Below are 27,183 nucleotides of genomic sequence, written 5' to 3'. Positions count from 1 at the left end.
ATAATGCCATCTGCAGCAACATGGATGAACCTAGACATTATCGTATTAAGTGAAGTAAATCAGACAAAGACAAATATCATATGACATCGCTTATGTGTAGAATCCAAAAGATTTATACAAGTGAATGTTATTTATAAAACAGTAACAGACTCACAGACATAGAAGACAAACTCACAGTTGCCAAAGGGTAAAGTGTCAGTCACTCAGTTGTGTCCGACTGTTTGCAACCCCATGGACTGTAGCCCATTAGGCTTCTCTGTCCATGGAATTCTCCAGGCAAGAATACTGGAGTGGGGAGCCATTCCCTTCTCCAGGGGATTTTCCCGATCCAGGGATTGAACCCGGGTCTCCCACATTACAAACAGATTCTTAACCATTTGAGTCATTAAGGAAGTCAAAGGGGAAGTGGGGATTAAATCAGGAGCTTGGGGGTTAACAGGTACGTATTACTATATATAAAATAAACAACAAGGACCTACCATTTAGCACAGGGCACTATATTCAATATCCTGTAATAACCTATAATAGAATCTGAAAATATACGTGTGTAACTGAATCACTTTGCTTTGCACCTAAAACACAAAATTGTAAATTAACTATACTTCAATTAAAATAGTTTTAAAAACACATATAAGGTAGAAAGGTAGAAAAATATATGGCTCATTATAGGACTAGCAACACAGTCATGAACATGTGGCTCTGAGTGTGTAAGGAGAGGCTGGGCTGCAACTTAGGGCAGGTTGTTGAACAATTCTGTACCTGTTTCTGCATCCTAACAGTGAGCATTCCTCTTCTGCTTCACCCATGAGTTCTCTCAATTTTTTAAACAGTTGTTTGGTCACTTAGTTGTGTCTGACTCTTTGGTAACCCCATGGACTGTAGCCTGCCAGGCTCCTTTGACCATGGGATTTCCCAGGCAAACAGTAGAGTGGGTTGCCATTTCCTTCTCCAGGGAATCTTCCCAACCCAGGGATCAAACCTGGGTCTCCTGCATTGTAGGCAGATTCTTTACCACTGAGCCACCAGGGAAGCCCCCTTCAGAGAGTAAGAAGCTGGGACTTTGGGATCAGACAGAACTTAATAAGTGAGTTCTGTTTCTTACTCACTCTGTAACTAGGGGCAGATTGTTGGAACTATTCTGTATCTGGTTCTGCATCCTAAGGAATGAGATCACCTTTCACAACCTTGTGTTGAGGATTACAAGTGAGGTAAATGAAAGGTCCACTCTATGCCTGCCACATGGGTATCCAACAAATACTTGTTGCTAAATTAATCGTTAGCAAAGGGTACACTTTAGAAGTAACAGCGAGTGCCAAAGGACCAGAGTTTAGGAGGCTCAGGAGGTGTTTCCATGACAACCTTCCTGCACCATCTCCCTGAACATGATCTGCAGCTCCAGACCCAGATGTATTTCATCCCCTCTACTCAGCAAAAGGAGAGAGAGGAATATTATACAGAGTGAAACTGGTAAGTGTGAAACAACAATAGTGAAAAACCAACTGACTTTTTACCATAAGAGGAAACTTTTTAATCAACCAAAGTAACAGTGCATGGAATTTACAAACAACACCTCTCCTTTTCAGCTGAGGTTACTCCTGCTAACAGTTTTGGCTAATACAACATGGGTTTCCTCTGACTTTGTAAAATGTGTTTTTAAATTACTTTTTTTTTTTCTAAAACTGAACATGCTCAAAGAATCACTAGACAAACTGTGTAGGTCTGGGGACTTCCTTGGTGTTCCAGTGGTTAAGAGTCTGCCTTGCAATGTAGAGGACTCGGGTTCGATCCCTGGCCAGGGAACTAAGATCCCACATGCCACAGAGCAACTAAGACTGTGTGAAGCAAGAAAGATCCCTCATGATGAAACGAAAGTGCTACCAATAAGATCCAAAGCAGCCAAATAAATAAATATTAAAAAAAAAAAAAAACCTGTGTAGGTCTAAGGGCCTCTTCATTACAATTTCCAAATAAATTTAATGTCAAATAAAGTGTCTGAAAAATCTGTATGTTAGATATTGTTTAGATGAGGGTTTTCAACCTCAGCACGGCTGCCATTCTGAGCAAGTTATGTCCAGGTGTGACTCATCCCATGCACTGCAGGATGTTCAGCAGCATCCGTGGCCTCCATCCACTACATGCTGGCACAATCTCTGCAGCTGTGAAAACCAAAAACGTCTCTAGCCTCTGCCAAGACTCCTCTGGGGGCAAATGCCCTCCCAGCTGCCACAGAGCCGCTTAGACCTACCACCTTAAGGAAAGTCAAGGTTTTCCACGTTAAAATCATTTAAGGGGTTCAAAAATAGTCAACTTTATAAACTGTGTGTACACCATCAATGGTGAAGTTCATTTCTAAAATCACCTTTCAGTATGAAATAAATCCTTGAGCAAACAAGCAGTTAATCTTTTTAATGGTACAGTGAAACACTGCTTGTGTTTATTCACATTTCATGTTCACCTACTGTGAACATGCAGCCCTACATGTGAGGTGGTACCATGTTATAAGAGGAGAGGATGGTGACCTGCTGGCGGCACCCATGGTTCTGTGTGTCAGGGATCAGGATGCGTGTCACGAGGTGAGACCAGAGAGTAAGCAAGAGTTGAAGGGGAGAAGCATGGATGCCCTTCTCCCAAGTTCAAAACGCCAAGGGGGGGAGCAATAGAGACACAAGCAAGGGAGAGAGATGGTGAGGGAAAACTAACAGCCTCAGGATGAGGGGACAGGAAGGGGCAAGAATGCAACTGGGAAAACCAGTTAAAGATGCTGACAGCAGGGACAAGGTAAGAAAAAACAAGGGGTTGACCCAAGACTGTGGTTTGGCATCTCAGCTTCCAGAGCACATGGTAGATGTTCCCCTCCTGGACTGAGAGTTAAGGAGGGACGACAGTTGGGGAGAATACAAGGAAAGGGGCTTCTCAGATTCTCTTCCTTCTTTCCATTGTCCATCCATCCATTGTCCATCCACTGATCCATCTGTCCATCTCTCCACAGTCCATCCATCATCAACCTATCTACTGCCCAACATCCATCATCTATCCATCCACAATCCATCCATTCACCCTCGATCCATCCACAGTCCATCCAGCCATCATCCTTCATCAATCCATCATCCATTTCCACTGCCCATCCACTCATCATTCATCCACCCATACATACATACATCATCCACTGATCCACAGGCCATCCATTCATCTTTACTGAGCCACAGGTAGTCTTCTAAGTGCTAAGGAAACAGTGGTGAATAGAATACCTCCTGCCCTTGCAGAGCTTATGTTATGGTTGATTAAAATATTAATTTTAAGCACATTCTGCAAAGGAATTTTTAGGGAACAAAATCACACTTTCTACTATTACAACTTTTCCAAGCAAGAGGCCCTTCTAATTATCCCTTCAAACTTCAAACAAGGTTTTTAATTGTTATATAATATGCATTTACCATCTCAACCAGTCTTAACTGTACCACTCAATGGCATTAAGTACATTCAAACCCAGGATACTTTTCAGCCTGCAAAACTGAAATTCTGTCCCCATTAAACAGATTCTCCATCCCCTCATGCCAGCCCCCAGAAACTATCAGTTTACCTTCTGCCTCTTATGACTACTCTAGGCACCTCAGAAAAGCAGATATTTGTACTTTTATGATTGATTTGCTTTCATTAACATAATGTCCTCAAGGTTCACTGATGTTACAGCATGTGTCAGAACTCCCTCCCTTTTCAAGGCTGAACAGTACTCCACTGTATGTATATACTGCATATGTGCTCAGTCGCTAAGTCACGTCTGACTCTTTGTAACCCCATAAGACTGTAGCCCGCCAGGCTCTTTTGTCCACAGATTCTCCAGGCAAGAATACTAGAGTGGGTTGCCATTTCTTCCTCCAGGGGATCTTCCCAACTCAGGGATTGAACCCATGTCTCTTGTGTTTCTTGCAATGACAGGCAATTCTTTACTACTGAGACACCTGGGAAGTCCATGTGTATACTACTCTGTTTATCCATTCTTCCATCAACGGACACTTGGGCTGCTGCTATCTTTCAGCTACTATGAAGAATGCTGTCATAAACATGTACACATACCTTCTCAAGACCCTGCTTTCAATTCTTTTGGCTACATACCGTGAAGTGGATCATAGAGTAATTCTATTTTTAATTTTCTGAGGAAGTGACATACTGTTTTCCATAGCAGGTGCACCATCTTAGATCCCCATTGACAGTGCACAGGGTTCCAATTTCTCCACATCCTCACCGACACTTGTTACTTTCTGGTTTTTGACAGTAGCCATCGTAATGGGTGAGATCAAACAAGTTCTACATCAGGTAACTTATCTTTTTATATAAGATATAAAAGACAGACTAGAATAATGAGTCCCATGGTCCCACGATTCAACCACTACAATTACCAACACAGTGCCAATATTGTTTGATTTATATATTCCCATTCCTACCACAAATTTCAAATATTCTGAAATGAATCCCAGACATCATATTAATTCCACCCTTCAATACTTCAACATACATCTCTAAAAGATAGTGACTCTTTTGGAAACTAACCACAATGGCACTACCATCTAAAAATTCACAGTGATGAATGTCAAACACCCAGTTAGGATTCAGACTTATCTGTGTTGGTGATCGGATAATTTGGCTTGGTACATCTCTCTGTGACGTGTCATCATGAATTGTCCTTTGATCACCCTTAAACAATAACACCTTAATGGTTTCCGCAACGTCCCAATTTTTGTTTCACCATCGAGCATGTTTAATAAGTAGGTTTTTTGTAGATGTTCTTTATCAGGTTGAGAGAGCTCCCCTCTCTTCCTAACTTGCTGGAGTGTCTATCATGAACAGGTGTGGGATTCTGTCAAATGCTATTTCTGCATTAACTGATACGACCATGTGATTTTATGAATTTTCTTTAACCTGCTAATACGATGGTTACTGATTTTCTTAATGATGAAACAGCCTTGTGCGTGTAGAATAAATCCCATTTGGTCACGGTATAAAATTCTTTTTGTATATCACTGGATTTGATTTGCTGATGTTGTATTGAGGACTTTTATTTTGTATTTGTTGGTATTTATTTAGGGCTTCCCTGGTGGCTCAGATGGTAAAGAATCCATCTGCAATGCAGGAAACCAGCGTTTGATCCCTGGGTTGGGAAGATCCCATGGAGGAGGGCATGGCAGTGCACTCCAATATTCTTGCCTGGAGAATCCCCATAGACAGAGCCTGGCAGGCTACAGTCCATGGGGTCGCCAAGAGTTGGACACGGCTGAGCAAGTAAGCACACGGCACACACGCTGAGATTGTCAAATGTGAAAATACGACACACGGCAGGAGGTTTTAGGGGCCTCAAATGCCCACTGATATCAGTCCAGGTAAGAATCTATTCCCAAACAGACTGAAATCTCTATTAGCTGACACTCAGAAATCTGGCATCTTCCACTTGCACTTCAATGTAACTGGAAATCGAACTGTAAAATTATGTTTCTTATATGCATGTGGTTCTCAAATTGTACTAGTATTTCTTGGTCTTCCACAGCAACATCTTACCAGTTCATGGAGACTTCCCCACTGACCCTGGGAGAAAACCAGGAAAGAAATAACAAATGAGGAAAGATACTGTTGCTGCATTTTTAAAGTATGTAAAGGTTAATGACACAGAAAGGCTGAAGGCAACAAAGAAGTTAATTTGAAGCTGAAAAGATAGTTTGCTTTGAATAATGGTGAGGAGTCCAACTGATAAAGACAGAAGCCTTACACATTTATTGAGAATAATTTAAAAAATAACTTCCAAGAGGACTGCTTCCATCTTGTCCCCCAATTAATTTTATAGAAGGGCATCTTTGTTACATTAGTCAAGAGGTTACTTAAGTAAACATTCTTAACTTCACTGTTAGCAGAAAGATGCAAAGGAAATTGAGTGGGTGGGTGGACAGATGGATCCACAAGCAATAGAATAAGGATTTCCTTCTTCAAACAAGTTCCAGGTCTGCTCTACAGATGAGTCTGTGACAATCTACTTGTACCATCCACAGCACAGTATAATTACTGATCCAAAGTCATCCAGGGAGTTATTTAGCATACTTCATTCACTATTTTCAGGAAAATGCGGACATTTTAAAGTGGCCTCTAATAAATTTTTTTTTTTTTAACATTTAAGGAGGCTACTGAGGGACTTTCTTGGTAGTCCGGTGGCTAGGACTCCACACTCCCAATGCAGAGGGCCCAGGTTCGATCCCCGGTGAGGGAACTAGATCCCGCAGGCTGCCACTAACAGCTTGCATGCTGCAACTGCCGATCCCACATGCTGCAACGAAGACCCAGTGCAGCAAAATAAATATTTTTTAAAAACAAACAAAAAACCTTAAAATTTTTAAATAAAGGGGCTACCTACCCTTCAGTTATCCATTATCTCATTTTTTTAGCACTCAAATTTCCACAGTAACTTGTATTTAACTCTCCAAAGTAATAATTAGCAAGTCTAACTGTAATGCCTGTGTTTCAAGGTTAGTCTCCTGAGCTCCATGGATGCTCTCTCATGTGGTAACTGAGAACCTCTCATGAATGTCACAAATGTGATGCGGCAGCCACTCCAGCGTGGGAGCCTCATGTCCAGCTGCAACATGGCTTCCAACAGCAAAAGGCCTTGCCCAACTCCTCCAGGAGTTCTAGGTGATGGGCGAGGAGCACAGGGCAGACAGTCCTTAAACTTCTGGGAAGGCTGGGGGGGGGGGGGGCGGTGTCTCCCTCAGGGTTCCCATTGGGAAGGGACCAGGCAGAAGTGCTCCAGGCTCACAGGATTCCTCTAGAGACCTGGTCATGAAAACTCCACAACCACCTGGCCCCTGTGCTGGGAGCCCTCCCCTCAGCTATAGCCTTCATGGGAAGGGAGAAGGCACCTGGCCCCAGTCCCACAAGACCCCACAGTGATGCACGAGGGTAGTTTGCAGGCTGACATCCCCAGGGAACCCTAGGGGTCTTCTCTGACCAACATGGTGGGCACTCAGGTGAGGCTGAGGGGGCCCGATGAGCCTTCCTCATGCTCTGTTTTCCCTGGTAGTGGCTGTTTGTGCATGAACACTGAGACATCTCTGAATGCAGCCTTGTGAGGCACAGAAGAGGTGGGAAACTGGAGGGGCTTATTAAAATTAGTATCCTACCAGAAGAGGGGAGCCCAAAGCACAGAGGGCAAAGAATACACTGAATTCGCATACCACAGCAGTGCTCTGTAACTGGGGTGTGGGGCAGAACCTTCTAGATCTGATCTCCTGGGCCATGCCCTGGAGTCTGAGCCAGTCAGGCTGACCAGGAGCCAGGCAGGTTGGAACAGGACATATGCCCAAAAGTTCTGCTGTGCTCCCCAACAATGAATAGAATATCACGCGAAGTTCATGAAGAGACATTTGGAGTGTTCTCTTTAAGGGAAACAGCAATTCTCACTTGTGCTCTCTTAAATGCTTTCTTGCTCTCTGTACACACCAACCCCCCCCACCACCACTATCCTGAGAAAGCCATTTTGCGAGACACCTGTCTTTGGCTTCACTCTTCTAGGATACTTGTAACTGGTACCAACTACAGCCCCTGCTTTTGTTTCAGCACAAGAGCCCTCTTTAAGCAAAAGCATTTCATGCATGACTATTCCCTGAAATGAGACGTACAGCAAGGCCATGCATTGATTTTTCAGGTCACCCCACCGCCTTTCTGTACATGCAGTGCTGCCAACACACTCATCTGCCTCACCCCATCCCCACCCCATCAGAGTGTTTCCAGATTTTCCTCTTCATTTGTACCAAATCCACACTTACCTGCTCTAACTTTCCACCTTTCACAACCCTTCTAGGACTAGTCTGACAAACTAATTTGAGCTGGGTGCAAATGAAGAATAATGACCAGATACCCACAACTGCATTTTACAACGTATTTATTTCAATGATTTAACGTAAAAGTAGAAACGAAGGTAAGAAACACAGGCACCCTGCCAGGTGGTGGAAGAAAATATTTTTGGAACAGAGCCCTTGAACACCTCTCAGTTCATATCTTATGTGCATGGGAATTATTCAGAGTACATGCATTTTTATGCAGTTTCCTACAGAATTAGATAGATAGAATGACAGGAACAAATCTACTGCCAAACCACTTTTAGAGCATTTCAAGTCGTTGATATGTACACATCCATTTCTCAGTTTACTCTTACAATGCAAGTCAATCAGGAATCTAGTCATGCAAAAAAGCACCTGCCATGAATTCCTTAAATTTCCTATTCTGCAATGTTATCAGGAAATACAGGCTGGGTTTGCCCTTTTCTTTCTTTTTTATCATCATCACACTTGTCTTGAATTAAAATAGGACAGGGCGCTGTCCTGAAACATAACATAATAGTCCAGTGGTAGTTTCCAAGTTCTGTGTGTTTTTTTAGTCTCCTGACCTTCATATACAATGGAAAACTTTATCATATATAGTTCAGAAAAGGCCACAGAGTGTTCAAGACTTTGTGACATTCACGATCAATGCAATGTTCTTAACAGCTATTACACAAAGTTCTGTCATAACTTGACTGGAATTGTCTAATAAACCTGATATAGCTGATTGGTGGGGATAAATTTTTTACATAGAATTTTTACATTATTTAAAATATAGGGATTTCCCTGGCAGTCCAGTGGTTAAGACTCAAGGCTTCCACTGCAGGGAGCACAAGTTCAATCTCTAGTCAAAAAACTAAGATCCCACATACCATGCAACATGGCCAGAAAAATAAAATAAACGTAAAGGTTTTGTGATCAACACAGAATATGAAACAGCTCAATCTTACTTTGTCAATGAGTCTCTCAAGAAGCACATTTATGTTAAGAAAAGCAGACTCAACATAACGATGAGAGAAAGTCCAAGACTGGGGAAGACAGGAAGGAAGAAAACAAGGACGTAGTTTCCCCTAAGTTATTCTAGGTGTTTCAAACCCCAGGACATTGAAAACACAGAACTGCAGAGAAAATAAAAAGTTGTGAACATATGCTATGGCCACTCTTTAAGGAATCTGTGAAGACTACGGTATCTGGTTCAAGAACTGGAAGAAAATGAACATTTTTAGCTCTATTTCAGTAAGTCTGTACTGACCCTGAGCAAATTCTAGACTGGTTTCTGTGCCTTTAGAGAAGAAAAGAAAATCACAAATAGCTGGTGATATTATTCACAAGAACAGGTATTAAATAAACATTTTCTCTTTTGAGAGTTATTAGGAAAGTCACAAGAAAGCTGGAAAAGTGACATCAGTTTCAAGTTATGAAGTGCCTTGATAAAAATTTTACTTAACTACGAGGCATTTGAAGCTCTAAAAATAGTATATTAAACCTTGAAAAGTATTTAACGCGGCCTTTCCTCATTTCCTCACGACGGAGAACAAGATGGCAAGGTGGAAACTGGATAGAAATAAAGGTGGGCGGACTTATAGTGACCATCCCAAAAGGTCACTGAAGAAATGCACCCCAGAAACCCCAGGATCAGACTCTGGTAACCCTTCGAAGGCTCATTGTCAGTTACTGCTCTTCATCCTCCATATCAAAGTGGAGAATCACACAAAGGTAGGACACTCAGAAACGTGGAGTCAGGATTCAAAACTACCTGCCAGTGTGGAGGCAGGCGGAGTGCATCAAGAAGAAATACAAAGGAGACGAATGTGAGCCCCGGCACCAGGGCACAGCACCTGGCTAGAGCTCAGGACCAATGTGGGGTTAATCAAGTAGGGATGAAGGGACAGCCAAGAAGCTGAGACAAGGGGCAGTGGCCACATGCCACTTCAACTCCACTCCTGTCGTGGGGAACTCTACTGAACCTTCTGCCCCATCTGAAAGCTGGTGTCTACACCAGGGAGCACCCAAAAAGAAAGTAACCAGGCAGGCTGGCAGAAGCAAGTTGGTATATAAAAAGCCGGTGTGGGGAGGGAAGGAAGGAAGAAGGGATGGTAGCTCCCTTTGTGGGTGGGGATGCAGAATGGTTCAGCCACTGGTTTGGCAGTTCCTCAATAAATTAAACATAGGATTACTGTATGACCTAATAATCCCACTCCTAGGTATATACCCCGAAGAATTTAAAATTCAAATATACACTCAAACAATTACCCACATGTGAATATTCATAGCAGCACTAGCCACAACAGCTGACAGCTGCAAACAACCCAAGATGTTCATCAACAGATGAACGGATAAATAAAATGTGTTATATACACAGTGGAATATTACTCAGTCAGAAAAAGGAATGAAGTACTGATATATGCTGCGACGGGAACAAATGTCAAAAACATTAAGTGAAAGAAGTCATACAAAGAAGATCTCATACTGTATGACTCCACTTACATGAAATATTCAGAATAATTAAATCCACAGGAAGCACAGAAGTGGCTGCCAGGGACTTGGGGGAGAGGGGGAGGGAGTCACTGTTTAAAGGGTATGCAGTTTCCTTTTGGGCAGTGAAATGTTTTGGAACTACCCAGAGGCGGTGTCTGAACACCACAGTGAATATACTAAATGCCACTGAACTACACACTTTAAAACATTATGTTGAGCGACTTCCTTGGCAGTCCAGTGGCTAAGACTGCGAGCTCCTAATGCAGGGGGCTTGGGTTCGATCCATGGAAAAGGGATTATCAATAGATCCCACGAGCTGCAACTAAGACCCAGCACAGCCAAATAAACAATTTTTAAAATTTAAAATTTTTTTAAATTTTATAAAAGCAAAACTACAGAGGAGTAAAAGGATGAGTGGTTGGTTGCTAGGAGTTCAGGGAGGCAGGAGGAATGAACAGATGAGCACACAGACTGAAGACAATGAAAGTACTCTGTATGACGCTACAGTGGTAGGGAACTGTCACTATGCGTTTGTCAAAACCATGGAACGCACACATGTGAACCTGAAACTCTGGACACTGCTGAGGATATATCAAAGTTCTTACTGAGCAGCAATACTGGGGGAAAGTGTGCATGTGTGGGGTGGGGGTGTGTGGAAATTCTCTCTTTACTTTGCATTCAATTTTGCTGTGAACTTAAAACTGATCTTAAAAAGTTTATTAATTTCTATTATTTTTTGAAAGCAATGGATTCTCAAAGCATCTTAACATTTATTTGATTCTATCCTTCTAAGTAGATCCATGTTTCCTAAATATATGCACCGAGGAGTCCCTGTAAACTCCAGGGGAGATGCAGGATATTTTAAATCTGAGGGAAATGAGTGACACTTTAAGCCCGTCAGGTAGAGACAAGCTGCTGCTGTGCTGTGCTTAGCTGCTCGGCTGTGTCCAGCTCTTGGCAATCCCATGAATGCAGCCCCCCAGGCTCCTCTGTCCATGGGGTTCTCCAGGCAAGAATACTGGAGTGGGTTGCCATGCACTCCTCCATGGGATCTTCCCAACCCAGGGATCAAACCAAGGTCTCCCGCATTTCGGGTAGATTTTTTTTTACCATTTGAGCCACCAGGAAAGCCTAGGTCAGCTGCTAGTTTGGGGTAGTTCATAGCTCAACAGCAGACTGCACTGCATTCCTCTTGATGGTGTCATAGCTTTGCAAGGCTGAGTTTTTAGCAGTTGCTGTGATCCAAAGAAGTGTCCTGGAAAAATTAATATGGAACAGAGAAGAGGGCATCGGTGTCCGATCACACTACAGCTTTGAGAAGCTGTGCCCTGCTCAACAGGAGCACATAGCCCATTAGTAAGTTCTTGGAATTATTTCAAGACGCATTAAAAGTATTATTATATTATTTTTTCTTTCAATTTCTCTGTATTTTTTTCAAACTGCTACTATGCTGTTAGGATACAAATATTAAGAGGCTGGGATGTAAATATTAAGCTGTTTGGACCCAAGCTAATTAAACAGAATTGTTGGGCATTTCTTTTGGCTCTGTGAGAAGATCACTGAGGCACCAAGGTACTGTGGGCAGAGATGGGCTGGAGGGGCTCTGGAGCAGACAATCAACACAGATACACTCAAGACGCGTGTTAAGGCTAAAAGGGAAGGGTTCCAGACCCAAACATTCGGACAGAGGAGACTTTCTCCCTAAGTCGAAGGCTAATGATATGCAGTAATCATAATCAGTTAGGTTCGGTCAGTACTGAAGAAGGCTGACTTCATTTATTTTACAACAAATTGCTATTTAGGTTGGAGTTCAGGCTGACAAAAACTTCTAGGCTTCTCTGCAAGGCTACTGTTAACTTTCCACACAGCATACTTACTATACATTCTCTCTGAGTCCACTAAAATATAACCCAAAAAGTTTATTAATTTTTAAAAATGCTATGTTTATTCTGTGCTGTGTGAATTTCACCTCAATTTTTAAAGGGGGAGTTATATGGAACTGAGTTAATAAAACAGCAAACACACAATGTATACTCTAGAGTTCCAAACACTCACAAAACCTGCTTAATCCTAACAACCCTGTAAGGTAGGTACTATTACTCCCTTTTACGGAGGGAAAAACTGAGGCACAGAGAGGTTATGGAGGCTGTTGGTGAGCACCCAGAGAGCAAGTAGCAGAGCTGGGATGTGAATCCAGGAACTTGGCTACAGAGTCCATGTTCTTCTCCATTCCATGGCCCTTATAGAGGGCCAGCACTTCTGCAGAGAGCAAGAGGCAGAGCTAAAATCAAGGTTATTGTTCAGCCTCTAGTGAAAGAAAGTGAAAGTCACTCAGTCATGTCTGACATTTTGCAACCCCATGGAATTCTCTAGGCCAGCGTAATACTGGAGTGGGTAATTATTCCCTTCTCCAGGGGATCTTCCCAACCCAGGGACTGAACCCACGTCTCCCACATTGCAGGCAGATTCTTTACCAGCCGAGCCACCAGGAAAGCCCAAGAATACTGGAGTGGGTAGCCTATCCCTTCTCCACTGGATTTTCCCAACCCAGGAGTCAAACCTGGGTTTCCTGCATTGCAGGCAGATTCTTTACCAGCTGAGCTACCAGGGAAGCCCCAGTAGCTAAGTCGTGTCCAACTCTTTTTCGACCCTTTGGACTGTAGCTTGCCAGGTTCCTCTGTCCATGGGATCTCCCAGGCAAGAATACCGGAGTGGATTGCAATTTCCTTTTCCAGGGGATCTTCCTGACTCAGGGATCGAACCCATGTCTCCTGCATTGGCAGGTGGCTTCTTCATCACTGAGCCACCAGGGAAGCCCTAAGACCAAGGACTTTCTGACAATGAAAGCTTCCTCCAAAATGGAAGATGCTCCCTGATTAGATGACTTCCAGTGTGGACTGGCCAACTAACACCAATGCTCAGATAGCATTACATCCAAAGTTTCACAATACTGTTTCTAAAGCTCTTGTCAACTCCAAAACTGTGATTTGAGCACAGTGTGAAGACTTCTGAGATATTCACATAAAAACAAGCACTACAGAATTTAAGAGTATAACTTTATGTCAATACCATGTACCTTCCTTCAGAATTTTTAATAATCCAATTTCATCATCTTTCCTGACTCAACCGCACGTGAAAATGTTTGTAACAAGTCACCCAAATGTATGCTTCCTGAATATTATTTATTACAGAAAGGAACGGGGTTAAAGATATCTTGACTGGTCTCCACTATGTTTCCTACTTTTCACATTCTGAGCTATAAAAAGATTATACTGACAACAATAACAACTTCACTTGTTTCCTCTATGGGAAAATGGGTTGACTGAACTAAAATGATTTCTAAAACCACTTCCTTTCTAGAATTCTAGCCATATTAATTCAGAAAGTGATTTTTTAGACAGATAAGGAGGTTTTCTTTTCTTTTTAGTCTAGTGGTTTCAGTTCAGTTCAGTTTAATCGCTCAGTCGTGTCTGACTCTTTGTGACCCCATGAATCGCAGCACGCCAGGCCTCCCTGTCCATCACAAACTCCCGGAGTTGACTCAAACTCATGCCCATCGAGTCGGTGATGCCATCCAGCCATCTCATCCTCTGTCGTCCCCTTCTCCTCCTGCCCCCAATCCCTCCCAGCATCAGGGTCTTTTCCAATGAGTCAACTCTTCACATGAGGTGGCCAAAGTATTGGAGTTTCAGCTTCAGCATCAGTCCTTCCAATGAACACCCAGGACTTATCTCCTTCAATGGTTTAAAAGTACAAATATTTTATGTTCTAATGCAATGATATTCAGATAACCAGATATTTAAGTGGGAATACAAATTGTGAGATTTCAAAAGTATAGGACTTTATCATAAACGGGGAGAAAGGATTAGAAGACCTCTCAAAAGGAAATTGGATTTATGGAATGTAGACTAGCTGAGAACTAGCTCACTGGCCAACCGAGGGAAATGCCCAAAGAAACAAACAAACAGTCATTCCCCACCTAGACAAACAGAACACGTACACACCCATGCACAACTTACTTCAGATTCTGAGAACACCCCAAAAGATTTTTCAGGAAAGTAAAGCAAACAGACTTCTTCTATTGTGGTAGTTACAAAAACATTTTTACAATGGTATCAGTCATTTAAAAGTCTCAAAAGGCCCATATTGTAAGGAAAAACAAAGACATTAACCTTTCTGTTTAAGTATTGAACTTTTTTTTTTTAAAAAGACAAATTTTCCCCAGATTTCATCTAGAACACATTAATGAGTAATTATACACTACCAAAGAAAAATCCAATAAATCTGATTTTTAACATGTTCTCATACTTTGTCACCTATTCTTGCCTTCTCCCTCATTAAAAACGTGTCCCATAGTGAACTTAAAAAGAAAACCAAAAAAAAAGAAAAAAAAGAAAGAAAACCAAAGGAATAATCCGTAAACACACAAGAGCTGGACTGATAAATGGAGAGCACCGCCTGCCCACTTGCAAGGGTCCCTTTTTGGCAGCAGAACATGCTGCAACAATAGGCAGAGCCAGTCTATAACGAGGGCCATTAAGTCCCGTCTTCCACAGTCAAGAAAGCAAGTGACAATGTAAATAACAGGAAGACATGATAGAGGATGGAGAAGGAGATGACAACCCACTCCAGCATTCTTGCTTGGGAGATCCCACGGACAGAGGAGCCTGGCAGCCTACGGTCCATGGGGTCCCTAGAGAGTCAGACACCACATACCAACTAAACAACAACAAATGATTACAGGAGTAAGTGAATTAACCCTAATTTCTCTCCCCTTTTAAGTAAATCACTTGCAAGCTTTGCTTTGCTGCTTCAACTATTACTTAGAAGCAGAGTTCTGGTGACACGGTCTCCAGCTGCATTTCGACATCAACCACTGCCCCAGGGCACCAGCTGTCAGAAGTTGGTGGGAAGACTCCTGTGGAGGGAGCGGGTCCCCAAGACCTCTACAGGTCTCCTCACAGTCTCCCTTTTCCAGTTAATACGTCTCTTGAGGCCAAATTTTCTTCACCTACTTCAACCAAACAACAGACAGCAAAAAGTTGAATGCAGAATCCCCCTGCCTTCTCTTAAATTCAATGAAAGGGATTAACAAAAATATAAAGCAATGCTAGTCTTCCTAGTAAATTGCTTTCTGTTTTGAAATATGGAAGGTTTTTGTTTGTTTTTGTCTTTTGTTTTTTCTTTGGGCCACTCTATGCAGCATATGGGGATTTTATTATTTCCCCAACCAGGGGTCGAACCCGTGGCCCCTGCAGTGGCACCAGAGTCCTAACCACTGGACTATCATGGAATATGCAGTTATTTATTATCAAAAATATGTTGTTACCATCTAATGGGCTATTATTGCCATTTTAAATAAATTAACAACTATTTTAATATTAATAGGTTCTCAGTTTAATTTCTGATAGAGTGAATATTGAGAGATAAAAATCATACAAACACAAGTTCCTGGAGGTCCTCAACAATTCTTGAGAGCATGGGATTCCTGAGCCCAAACAGTCTGGAAATCCTAAAGGACTAGTTAAATAGATCCTACCCCAGCCCGCTAATGGACTATTACACCCATCATACATGAGACAAATGTTTAATGAATGACACTGAGAAAGTTATAAAATACGCTGTATAAAATCAACTCATTTCTTTACAATTTTGACTTATGTAGATAATTTTCTATAAGAGAAAGAAAAAATTTAGAGATAAGATACAAAAGTGTTAAGACTAAGGATCTCACAAAGGTAGTATTTTAGGTCATTTTATCTTTTTCTTTTCTGTACTAAATTGTATTACAGTGCAGGGGGGTGCGGAATTTGGAGCAGCATTTCCCAAAGTGTGTACCATGCAAGACCAGCGCCACAACAGGCTCCAGAGGAGTTCGTGTTCAACTTAGTTGGATAAATGCTGATTATACCTGGGCTCAGTAACCTTCAACACACATGGTGATACTAGAAGTTCCAAGAAGTCACACAGTAATGAAACGTGTTTAACTGCATGTCCCAAACTTAGGTGACCAACAGACCCTTTGGCTTCCCTGGTCGCTCAGAAGGTAAAGAATCTGCCCGCAGTGTGGGAGATCCAGATTTGATCCCTGGGTCAGGAAGATCCCCTGGACAAGGAAATGGCAACCCACTCTAGTATTCTTGCCTGGAGAATTCCATGGACAGAAGAGCCTGGCTGGCTAGTTCATGGGGTCAAAAAGAGTTGGTCATGACTGAGCGACTAACACTCACTCACTTAACACCTATCCATATACCATCCTTACGGAAAAGCTGCCTCAGAGATCAACTTATACTATATAACAATTCAAGGAGAAAGCCCATCCTTTAGTATTTACTGTCAGAAGTCACCATTATTTAGAAAGGATGACCTCCAGAAACAACACCTAAAAACTTCAATTGAGAATTTGGGGGGTTATGTCAAGCACATTTTTTTTTTTACATTTCCTTTAGTAAAATAATTTTATGAAGGAGTAAATTTAATTCATAGATTCAGGAACTTGGAAATTCAAGAAAAGTTTTCAATAGCACTTTTTTCCCTTTTTTATTTTTGACCTTGCCACAGTATGTGGGATCTTAGTTCCCTGACCAGGGATGGAATCCACACACCATGCCCCGGAAGTGTGGCATCTCTACCACACTGAACCACCAGGCAAGTCCCTTGAATAGCAATTCTTCAGTAAAATTTTCTTTGATGAAAACATTCAGTACATTGGAGCAAACGACACACACCAGTGAGTACTCTCCTGAGAGGATGACCTGCACAAGCAGGCATTCCCCACGTGGCTGACACACCACCTGGGGTCCTGCACCCCGGCCACCCCAGGCAGGGCAGCCAACTGGCCCCGGGGGCCGCAGGCAGCCTGCATCTCCTCCCTTCTGCTGCCTCTCTTCTCTTCCAGGACCACGGTGAACAGGCCACACTCCCTCCCTTTCCTCTCACTCAGATCCTCAGGCTCCTCTGTCCTTCTCGACCTTTCTCTTCCTTCTGGGCTCTTCCATCCAGGCCTGAGCCAACATGTCTCACATTCCCTGAAGCTACTCTATCTACAACTTTAAGACCTGTGTACCACAAAACATGAACTAGCACTTTACTGTTGATTAATGATTAATATTAAAATATATAGCATACCATAATGGTGATTGTGTGTGATGTGTGTTACTGCAAATTTGCTTGATTTTCACTTGTTCCGGATTAAACCGGTTTCTGACCATCACTTTTGGAGTTTAAGCAGTTTGTAACAATGTATCCATGGAAAAACATAATCCGAATTCCAATTTGTATTCCTAATAAAGCAGTATGAATTGCTTTTTCAGGTTATCTGGGAATCAGAAATGGATCCCAGGAAACAATACATCAAGACAAAGCTGGTTGAAGGCAGCTGAAAAACAGGCAGGAGAAGACAGCACGGAGCTGGGTGTGGGGGTAGGTAGACAAAGAGCCTCACCTGGGCTGAGTTCAGCTCACCCAGGCAATCCGAGAAGTAAAATGTGCCTGACAGTTTGGGCAGACAAGACCTAAATCTGACCAGTTAGACATGGGTTAACTTTTGTTAGCCACCAATGGGGGTTTCCTCAGATGTCGGGGTTCCACCACTTCCTGCTGCACAGGCCTACCTCCGTTACCCTGTCTGTACTTGGGTTTCCAAAGATGAGCAAGTATAGTCAGGACTGCTCTGCTCCAAGGCAAAGCTTTGGCCCCCAATACCTGTCGGCTCGCCTACACCCCTGAGTTGAGTTTCCAGACAAAACAGAAACTTCAGGAAAGCCTTCTCCCTTCAGGCTTAAACAACCAAAACCTGGCCTGAGTGGCCCATGTTTGCTTTCTCATTGCCCCTGGCTTCACACTGTTCATCAGCACTGAAAACCACGTAAGCAAACACCATTTCAATAGAAAAGAAAAAAATGCAATGAAGACAAACTTGCCTTATGTATTGCTTTTTTAAAGTAGTAATAAACACAGCAAACCTTTCAATACTCAGAAAGGACTAATTCTAGAAAAAATGGGGTTAATAAACTCTATCAAATGAATAAATAAATATATGTTAATTACTGGCATTTATGACCTTTCTAAAACATTTCATCAAACAAGTATTAATACTGCAGCTATTATTAATTGAAGTCACCATTGGGGAAAGGCAAGACTATGTTATTAAATTATTCCACTGGTACATCTTCCTCCAAATAGAAAAGGTTTTCAAAATGTCAGATTTCATATGAAAAAGCATTTAACTCGTTTTCCATTTTCGGCTTTGAATGTTTCTAAGATACTTGTAAGCTGCCTCTCTTAATCAGGCAGGAGGAGGCTTCATACACTTGGGCATGGACCTTTGAAAATCCCTGCCAAATGCAAGTCCTGTATTCAGGAATATTAGGTAGATATTAATGGATATTTACAAGCAACTCAGAAGCAAGATCAGAACACTGCCAGTTCGGGGCTTTATAATTCAGGCTGAAGGATTATCAAGGGACCCTCCCATTAACCCAGCACTAGCAGAGGAGGTGCTCAAAGGTTGAGAATGGCCGCTGCCCATCTCTCAGCCTCCCCACCATTCTCTGTAATGGTGGTCCAAAGTGACAGCGGCTCAGGGAGAAAATTAAATTCAAGCCAGTGCATTCTGCTCTTTACCAGCCACTCTGATAAACGTTTGAAACAAAACGCAAAAAAGGAAAAGATTAGGGATTATCCAAGAATTTTAATTATTTCTGTTATCCTTGCTACTAATTCCATGAGTAATAGGAAACTGGCATGAATTAGTCATGGCTTTTTCAAGGTAAACATAATCTGCTTGACGCAAAGGGCTTTAATCCTGCAAATCAAAAGCGGCCCTATTCCTCAATTAGTGTCTACCTCCGATGAGCTCTGTGAACCGAGCATAGTCTGCCCTTCGCCAGGTGCTAGGGGACGTGGCAGAGCGTGCAGCCTCCACCCCGAGGCCACCAGGGAATAAAAGTCTTCGCCAGCGCGGGGAGGGGGGGAGGATCAGTGAGGAGGTGTCACCCGGGAGGGCTGGGGCTTCATCTGAGAGGGTGCCCAGAGGACCAAGGGCTCTGGCTAAAATCTCAGTCTCAGGACCATATTCAATTAATACCCTGGCCATATTAAGTCTACCAACACTCAGGGCCAGTTTCCTGGGTTTCCTGGGCGTGCTGGGCCCCACACTTGGTTTAATGCTCTGCTGCCATCTTGAAACTCCTAATAGTGTTTGAACAAAGGAGCCCCACACTTCGATTATGCAGCTGGTCCCATCAATATTCATCATTAACTACATCTTAAATATCCAAAATTAAATGTGACTGGATTCTGCCTTTCAGATGGAATACATTTTGCTTTTTAAGAGCCACTTAATAGACAACCTCATGCAAATCATCCTCAAGTTCTACCCTATCTACAAAGTTTATGACCTTCAATCTTTTTATCTCAGCATTTCTTAAAATGAAAGCACTGTATTAATACTTTTAAGATTTAGGAAGTGCTCAGAATAAATGCATCTTCACTATACATTAAGTAGGTATTAGAGAAAGATAACATTCATTTTTACTGTTTTAAAATTCACTTTCAATCTAAAGACATATTTCTAAGTGTTTTATATACTATGATTGAAGACTAGGTAAATCATGAATAGTTTAAAGAATAAATCAAAGGACCAAACTAATTTACTTTAACAGTACTTTCTAGGTAATCAAATCTAGGCAATGAAAAGGTAACGAATGAAGAAATCTTATTTTCTAAACTAGTCACAGTTTAAGAATTCTAATTGTTTCTTAGAATACCTTTCATAAAGCCCAGCCCTAGCTATCTACTCCGCTTTGTGACCGGGGTGAACCCCATCACTGGGTCAGTGGCATTGTATTGTACTAGCTCATTTCTCAGACCACAGGCAGAAATGGCAGCCGGCGGTGGGGCAGGGGGTGCCTTGGGGAGCTGGGGCATGGATACTAGGTTACATTTGCTCTCAGTCTGGGTGTCTGCAGTCTTCAAGGACTGGTAAGATTTTGTCCTAAGGAAAGTTGACTGAAGTACCAAACAACGCTTTGAAGAAAGCGGGTGCTTTGTGAGCCAGTGATTGCCCAGGCTGGATGATCAATTTTCAGGGATATGTGAAGAATCATCTATCTTACAGAGACGGCTACTTGAGTTCCTGCGTGCTGGTAGCTCAGATGGTAAACAATCTGCCTGCAATGCAGGAGACCTGGGTTTGATCCCTGGGACCGGGAAGATCCTTTGGAGAAGGAAATGGCTGCCCACTCCTGTATTCCTGCCTGGAGAATCCATGGACAGAGAAGCCTGGCAGACTACAAGTCCATGGGGTCGCAGAGTCAGACAAGACTGAGCAACCGATACTTTCACTTTTTTTCTACTTGAGTGCAGAGGACCAGAATGATATAGGAGATGGAGAGAGAGAAGGAAGGAGCTGGCTGGATGAAATATTTATCCTGAGCGAAGCAAAAAAACTCAGCAACTTAAAACTGTCATGAGAAAACCCTTAGACAATTTTGAGATATGTATCTCATTAGAAAGACACTCCTGGGAGCGATTACAGGGGTCAGGGCTGAATGTAGAATGGTGTGGCAACTCTGGAAAACAGTTTGGTAGTTCCTCAAAATGCTAAACACAGAGTTAAAAGATTCAGTAACTCCACTCCAGTTATATACCCAAGAGAACTGAAAATATATGTCCACACAGAAACCTGCACATGTATGTTCACAGTAGCCACAATGTGGAAAATAACCCAATGTCCATCAACTGAGGAATGAATATACAAAATGTCGTCTGTCCCTCAGTATGGAATACTGTCTTTGGGCCCTGTAACAAAATACCACAGACTGAGTGGCTTATAAACAACAGTAATTTATTTCTCACAGTCCTGGAGACTGGGAAGCCCAAGATTAAAGTGCCAGCAGATTCAGGGTCTGGGGAGTGCCCACCTCCTGGTTCACAGCCATCTTGTTGTTGTATCTGCTGGTGGCAGAAGGGGCCAGGGAGCTTTCTGGGGTCTCTTGGGCACTGAACCCATTCATGAGAGTCCCACCCTCATGACCAAATCACTTCCCCAGAGACCCCACCTCAAAATACCATCACATTGAGGATTAGGTTTCAATAGTATGAATTTTGGAGGGACACATACATCCAGTCTATAGTAAATATTGTTCAGTCTTAAGATGGAATGAGGCACTGATCCCTGCTACGATGTGGCTAAGCCCTGAAAACATCATGCTAATTGAAAGAAGCTAAGGCCACATGTTGTATGGTTCCACTGACATGAAATGTCCAGAATAGAGACAGTAGATTACTGGTTGCTGGGGGGGAATGGGGAAGGGGGAATTTGGAGTGACTGCTAAGGGCTTTCATCACTTCTTTTTAGAGTGATGAAATGTGCTGAAAGTAGACAGATACTGGTGATGGTTGCACAACTGGTAAATATACTAAACTCATCAAACTGTATACTTCAAAAGGGTGAATATTATAGAATGTGAATTACATTTCAATAAACCTGCTTTTCCCCCCAAGTTTTTATTGAAGTTGTTACAGTATTGTTTCTGTGTTAAGTTTTTGGTTTTTTGGCCACAAGGAACATGGGATCCAAGTTCTCCGACCAGGGACCAAATCTGCAGTCCCTTCATTGGAAATAAACCTGTTTTTAAAATGAAGAGAGATGCAGAAAGAGTCTTCTTTTGCCCTAAAACAATAAGTTCCAGAAAGTACAGATCAAAGTAGACTTGAAGATTAGCAGACTTGACAGAAGTTCTTGTCCTGAGAGAATTATGGTCCAAAACATATTCACGTCTGACCAAAGATGAAAAAAGAAAAACACAATTCTTCCTCTATTGTGCTACTGCATACCTCTTACTGGGGTTCTGGAATGGACGTTAACTTTCAGATGTGTCTTAAAGGTTTTTAAGATGTTCTAAATTCAGTTACTTTGAAGCAACTGAATCTTCCCAGAGAACTTTGAAAGTAAAAAAAAAAAACCCTTAGCAACAAATCTTGTGGAAAATTTTAATCTAATAATAATATCACCCTACAGCTAAAGGAGAAAATGAACAAAAATAGCCCTAAAACATAGGGAAGAATGGACCTATCACATAGGGGACAACTGGATGCTGTGCTCAAATCCTAGGTGATGGAGGCTCCATGGAAAAACTAACTCCTCGAATCAGGCTGATGCATTGGCAGGGGTGCCATCACAGTCTAAAGGCTCCTAACTCTGGCCTTTGATAGCCTTTACTGGTGTCAAGATGTTGCTCCTGAGGGTTTGGTTTTTGTTGTTTTTTAACAGTGCAAGAACATGACACTGCATAAATCATTTCTACCAACTCTGAACCCATTTACATTCCTGAGGCTCTACTAAAATCTGTACTTTATCACGAATCAGTATCTTAAATTTCAAGATACACTGCTTAAGTATCTCTGCTGTCACCAACTCATAACCACAGAAAAAGCAAGGTATATTTTTAAAACCCTAATGATCTAAAACCTCAATTAATCAGAACAAGTGAGAAATAACTCATGATTTTCAGAATAACCAAATATACTTTTGTTTCAAACCTTACAAATGAAAACTCTATGCAAAACATTACATTTTATTGTCTTAGAAAACAATAATTCAATCACTTATTTCATTTCTTAGAAATGTAATATCCCTCAGGTTCCTCATTTTAAACATCAAGAATTGGCTTAGTGGGACTCCCTGGCAGTCCAGTGGTTGGGACTTTGCCTTCCGACACAGCAGGGTGCAGGTTCGATCCCTGGTCAGGGAGCAAAAATCCCACATGCATTGTGGCCAAAGCATGGAACAGAAACAATACTACAACAAATTCAGTGAAGACTTTGAAGGTGGTCCATATCAAAAAAGACAAAAATTGGTTTAGTAAGCTTAACCAAGTCCTGAAATTAGTGTCGTGGAACTATAGCATTTTCCAATTTCAATAAGAAAATAATGCTATATTTCACAAAAATTCCAATTATTAGATTATATTCCTCATACCTAAGACTTAATTCATTGTTTTCTTTTTGGCTCAAAAATCAAATAGTACTGACCCACATAATACGTGATATGAATGCTTAAAATTTTCTTTTGAAACAGAATTTCGAGGAAACTGCTAGGTTTTCTGCTTCTTTTCCTGAAAGTAGCATGCAGCCAAAAGCTAGGTTCCAGTCAACTGAGGGTTCCAGTTAACCAAGTCATAGCTCTTAAATTGCAACACACTCAGAATCATTATTATTATTTCTTTAGTAGTTATAGGTCTCATGTGAAATAAATATATTTACTTTCAGCAATAAAAAAATTAGGTATAATATTTAAGTCTATGATAAACTTATTTTCCCTCAAAATTGCTTCTGAAAAGCAAGGTAACAAAGTAAGAAACTGTTTTCCCATAAGGTGAGAATTACACTATTTTTGAAACATGACCTCAACGTGGTAACCACAGAGTTACAGTCTACAAAGCCGTTTAATGATCTAATGTCCCAACACTGCAATGAATAGAAAGAATCCTTGAAAAATTATCTAACAGTGACTTCTCATATCCATGTTGTAGAATTCAAGTTCCTTTGGATTCTATGTCTGTAACGCTTTTCTCAGCATGAAACGTCTACGTCAGGTGAAAATCAGGATGTAAAAACACACTGGTGTCTAAACTGAACACAATTATACATTCGATTACACAGCAGAGAGTCCACTGAGTGCAGGGGACAGGACACACACGCGAACACCACAGATCGCTCTGGGGCGTGTGTTCCAGTGAGGGGAGGCAGGCGCTGACAGAGTAAGTAAATAACAGAGCAAGTCAGGATGGGGTAAGTGCCATGGAGAAGCAGAAAGTGAAGCAGAGGAGGGAGGATTCAGGGGTTCAGAGAGATGAAATTTCAACCAGGATGGTGAGCAGAGGCTCTACCGAGAAGCCTGTGTGCAAACGGGAAAATAACAGTGCACGTTATTTATTTAGCTTCGAAATGCATTCCAAGATTGCATTTGTTCTTATTTAGTAGCCATATAAACTTTCTGTTTTCTCTATTTCAGTTTTCTATTTCCTGATCATTGACAGACTGGAGAAGGCAGGCAGCCTCGGAAATTTCTCCTAGTTTTCTGGTTTACTTGATTTTTTTTTTAAGAGAACTTTAGCTACAATTAAAGTGAAATTTAGGGTTCTCTATAAAACAATGAATAGTCAAAATGGAATTCATATTATAAACCTTACAGCAGCTTAGGTTATATTCCTCCCATTGTTTTTAAAGGCAGCTAGAGTATGAACCAACAGAAGATCATAGTGTCACACTGTCTGGCAGGATTAAGAATTCAAGTATTAGCTGAAAAGATCATCTTTTAAAAAGAGCCCACAGAAGGAGTCTCCACAAATTGCCTGTTTATGTACAAAATATGTTTGTAATAGCTCAAAAGAAAACCGTTTTATTCACATTTCATGGAACACATTTTCTAACTTGTAAGCTAGAAAAAGAAAAAAACAAAACAAAACCAACAACACAACAGGATAACTGAGCTTTAAAATGCTTTTATTTTGAAGACTAAAAATTCTTAAATACTAAAAATGCACCAAGAAATCTTACAGAAAGTTAGCAAATGACAAAGGACTTGAGTCCTCAACATGTCTTTCATGTGAGATTTCTGTTAGTCCGCCATAAAAACCATACTTAATAGCTGAAATCTTCAGCAATGCTAATAGGCTAATAATTAGCCCATTGCTAATTCAATAATGAACAGTAAATGTAGATGAGTGGACACACTTAAGAAAAATGTGGAGTTTTAATAAGAAATATTATCACTGACTAAACTAAATACACTTGTTCCCCAAATATCCAATCCCAGCACATATTTTTAAGCTGTGTGGGTTTTCCCCAAGAGAAGCAAACTTTGACATTTTTTCTTGGATATATTAAACTTACAGACCTCCATCCCACATCTGGAAAGAACATTCCAAACTCAGCTTGATGTAACTTTTAAAAATCAAATTGAGAGCAATTAGATACATAGTGACTGAGATTTGAATTTGACAGAGTCAACAGAATGTTAGAAATGAAATAAATGAAAGAAGTATTCAAAGTTTATCATCTTCAATGTGAAGAAAGGAACACAGAACAAAAGATGCATTTGCCTCTCCTGCCCTTTAATTTGTGAACACCATACTTCTCTTGATATGTCATGCCCAGAAAGAGAAAATGAGATTTTTCTAAAAAGCCTTGCTAAATTGATATATGACCATTCCATCTGGCCTTCCATCAATCCTCCCTCCCTCCCTCCAATTTTTATTTAAAAAAACCATAAGCACAGATCTAAGTACTCTCTATAGACTACACCTAGATTACTTTGCCTCAAGGCCGAGAAAAATGTTTACCATTCCAAGATCGACTCCGAAGCATATATCTGCAATGCGTAAGCTTTTCGTTGGCAAGATCAGTCAATATCAAGAGGCGTGCAACGTTTAAAAGGTTAAGTGGTTGAAGGTTAAAAAATAACAACAAAAGAATCGATTCACTAAAAAATATTTTTTTGTCAAATTACCATAAAATAATTTCGACCCTAAGAATTCAAACAGGGGTTTCTCCTATTTGTATGGTGTAAATTAACCGTCAGAAAAACTGCACCAATGTGTTGGGGGCGGAAGAGAAGAAGATTTCTAACACCGGGTGAGACCACGGTCGTAAACCTCATCACAATTTCACCTTTGGGTGAAAAGGTGGGAGGGGAGCCAAAAGTTTCAGCCTCTGCTCCTTTGAAAACAGACGTTGAAAAGACCCTGGAAGGAGACGGAAAGGGGCGCAGATGCCGCGTCCGCGGTTGCAGCCGCAGATAATCGGGATCTGGGAAGGGATGCGGGGGAGTGGGCTCTTATGTAAGCATACACCAAAAATTGTGCATGCACCCCCAGCTTGATGCACATCTGATCACACAACACAGGCACACGGCATCCCTCCCCGAGAATGCAGCCCCAGCATGCGGGCGCTGCCGAGAAAGGCGGACCGATCCTTCGGCCCGTCCGCACGTCCCCCCAGATCCGTGCAGCCACCACCCGGACGAGGGTGCAATGCGGGCGGCCAGGGCCCCGGTGCGGCGCCCGAAACGTAACCTGGTTTCCCGCCCCCCGCCCCCTACCCGGCGCCTGCAACGCGCGCGCACGGCCTCCTGCGCCCTGACCCAGAGTCGCTCGCCTGGTCCCGACCCCCCGCTTCCCGACCCTGCTCCCGGCGCTCGGCCCCCGCGCCCCGACCCGGCCCGGGGGCTTACCTCGCGAGGCCCAGACCCCGCCGCTGCACAGCAGCCCGGCCATCAGCAGCCAGGCGGCCGGGGCCAGCGCGGGCGCAGGGCGGCGCAGCATCGCTCCGGCTCCCGGCGCCGCGGCCGGCCCGAGGCGGGAGCGGCAGGGACGTTCGTGGGGCGCCGAGCGAGGCTCTCGCGACCCGGAGCCGGCTGCTTGCCGCCGCGGCGAGCACCGGGGTCCGAGGTGGAGCCGCCGCCGTGACGCTGGGCCGCGGGCGCCCTCCCCTCAGCGGAGGCAGCGCTTCGCTTGAGGCAGCGGTAGCAACTAAGATGGCGGCGGCGCTCTCTCTCGGGTCCGGCGAGGGTACCCGGCCGGGGGCGGGGTGGTGGCGGGAGGGGCGGGGAGGGGAGCGACGGCGAGGCGCGCGCGCGGCGGCCCGGGGAGCGCGCGGGGCGTGGGGTGGGGGCGGGGCGCGCGCGCCTCCGAGTGCGCCCGCCGGGTCGCGCCGGGAGACAGACTCCCGAGAGGTTGGGAAAGGCCCGGGCTACGGAGGGGGCTGCATCCCCCGCCCCGGTCGGCTGCTGCAGCCGAGGGCATCAACGCCTCCTTCCCACGCGCGCTCCGAGGCTCCC

General features: G+C 42.8%; 1 protein-coding gene across 6 annotated transcripts in view; it reads right to left on the bottom strand.

The window, feature by feature from the left end:
• The window catches only part of CLSTN1 (calsyntenin 1), a 72,431-nt gene extending 45,534 nt beyond the window's left edge, over positions 1-26,897 (bottom strand). For all 6 annotated transcript variants that reach the window (XM_065935802.1, XM_065935803.1, XM_065935806.1 and 3 more), the window contains exon 1: positions 26,578-26,897. In XM_065935802.1, the coding sequence (XP_065791874.1) occupies positions 26,578-26,668 (91 nt within the window). In that variant the 5' untranslated portion in view covers positions 26,669-26,897. The remainder of the gene's footprint in view (positions 1-26,577) is intronic.
• Between the last annotated feature and the right edge of the window lie 286 nt (positions 26,898-27,183).

The sequence above is a fragment of the Muntiacus reevesi genome, chromosome 5 (genome assembly GCF_963930625.1).
Source record: "Muntiacus reevesi chromosome 5, mMunRee1.1, whole genome shotgun sequence".
Lineage (NCBI taxonomy): Eukaryota > Metazoa > Chordata > Mammalia > Artiodactyla > Cervidae > Muntiacus > Muntiacus reevesi.
Note: the sequence above shows the minus strand (reverse complement) of the source record. Positions and strands in the feature narration are given on the sequence as shown.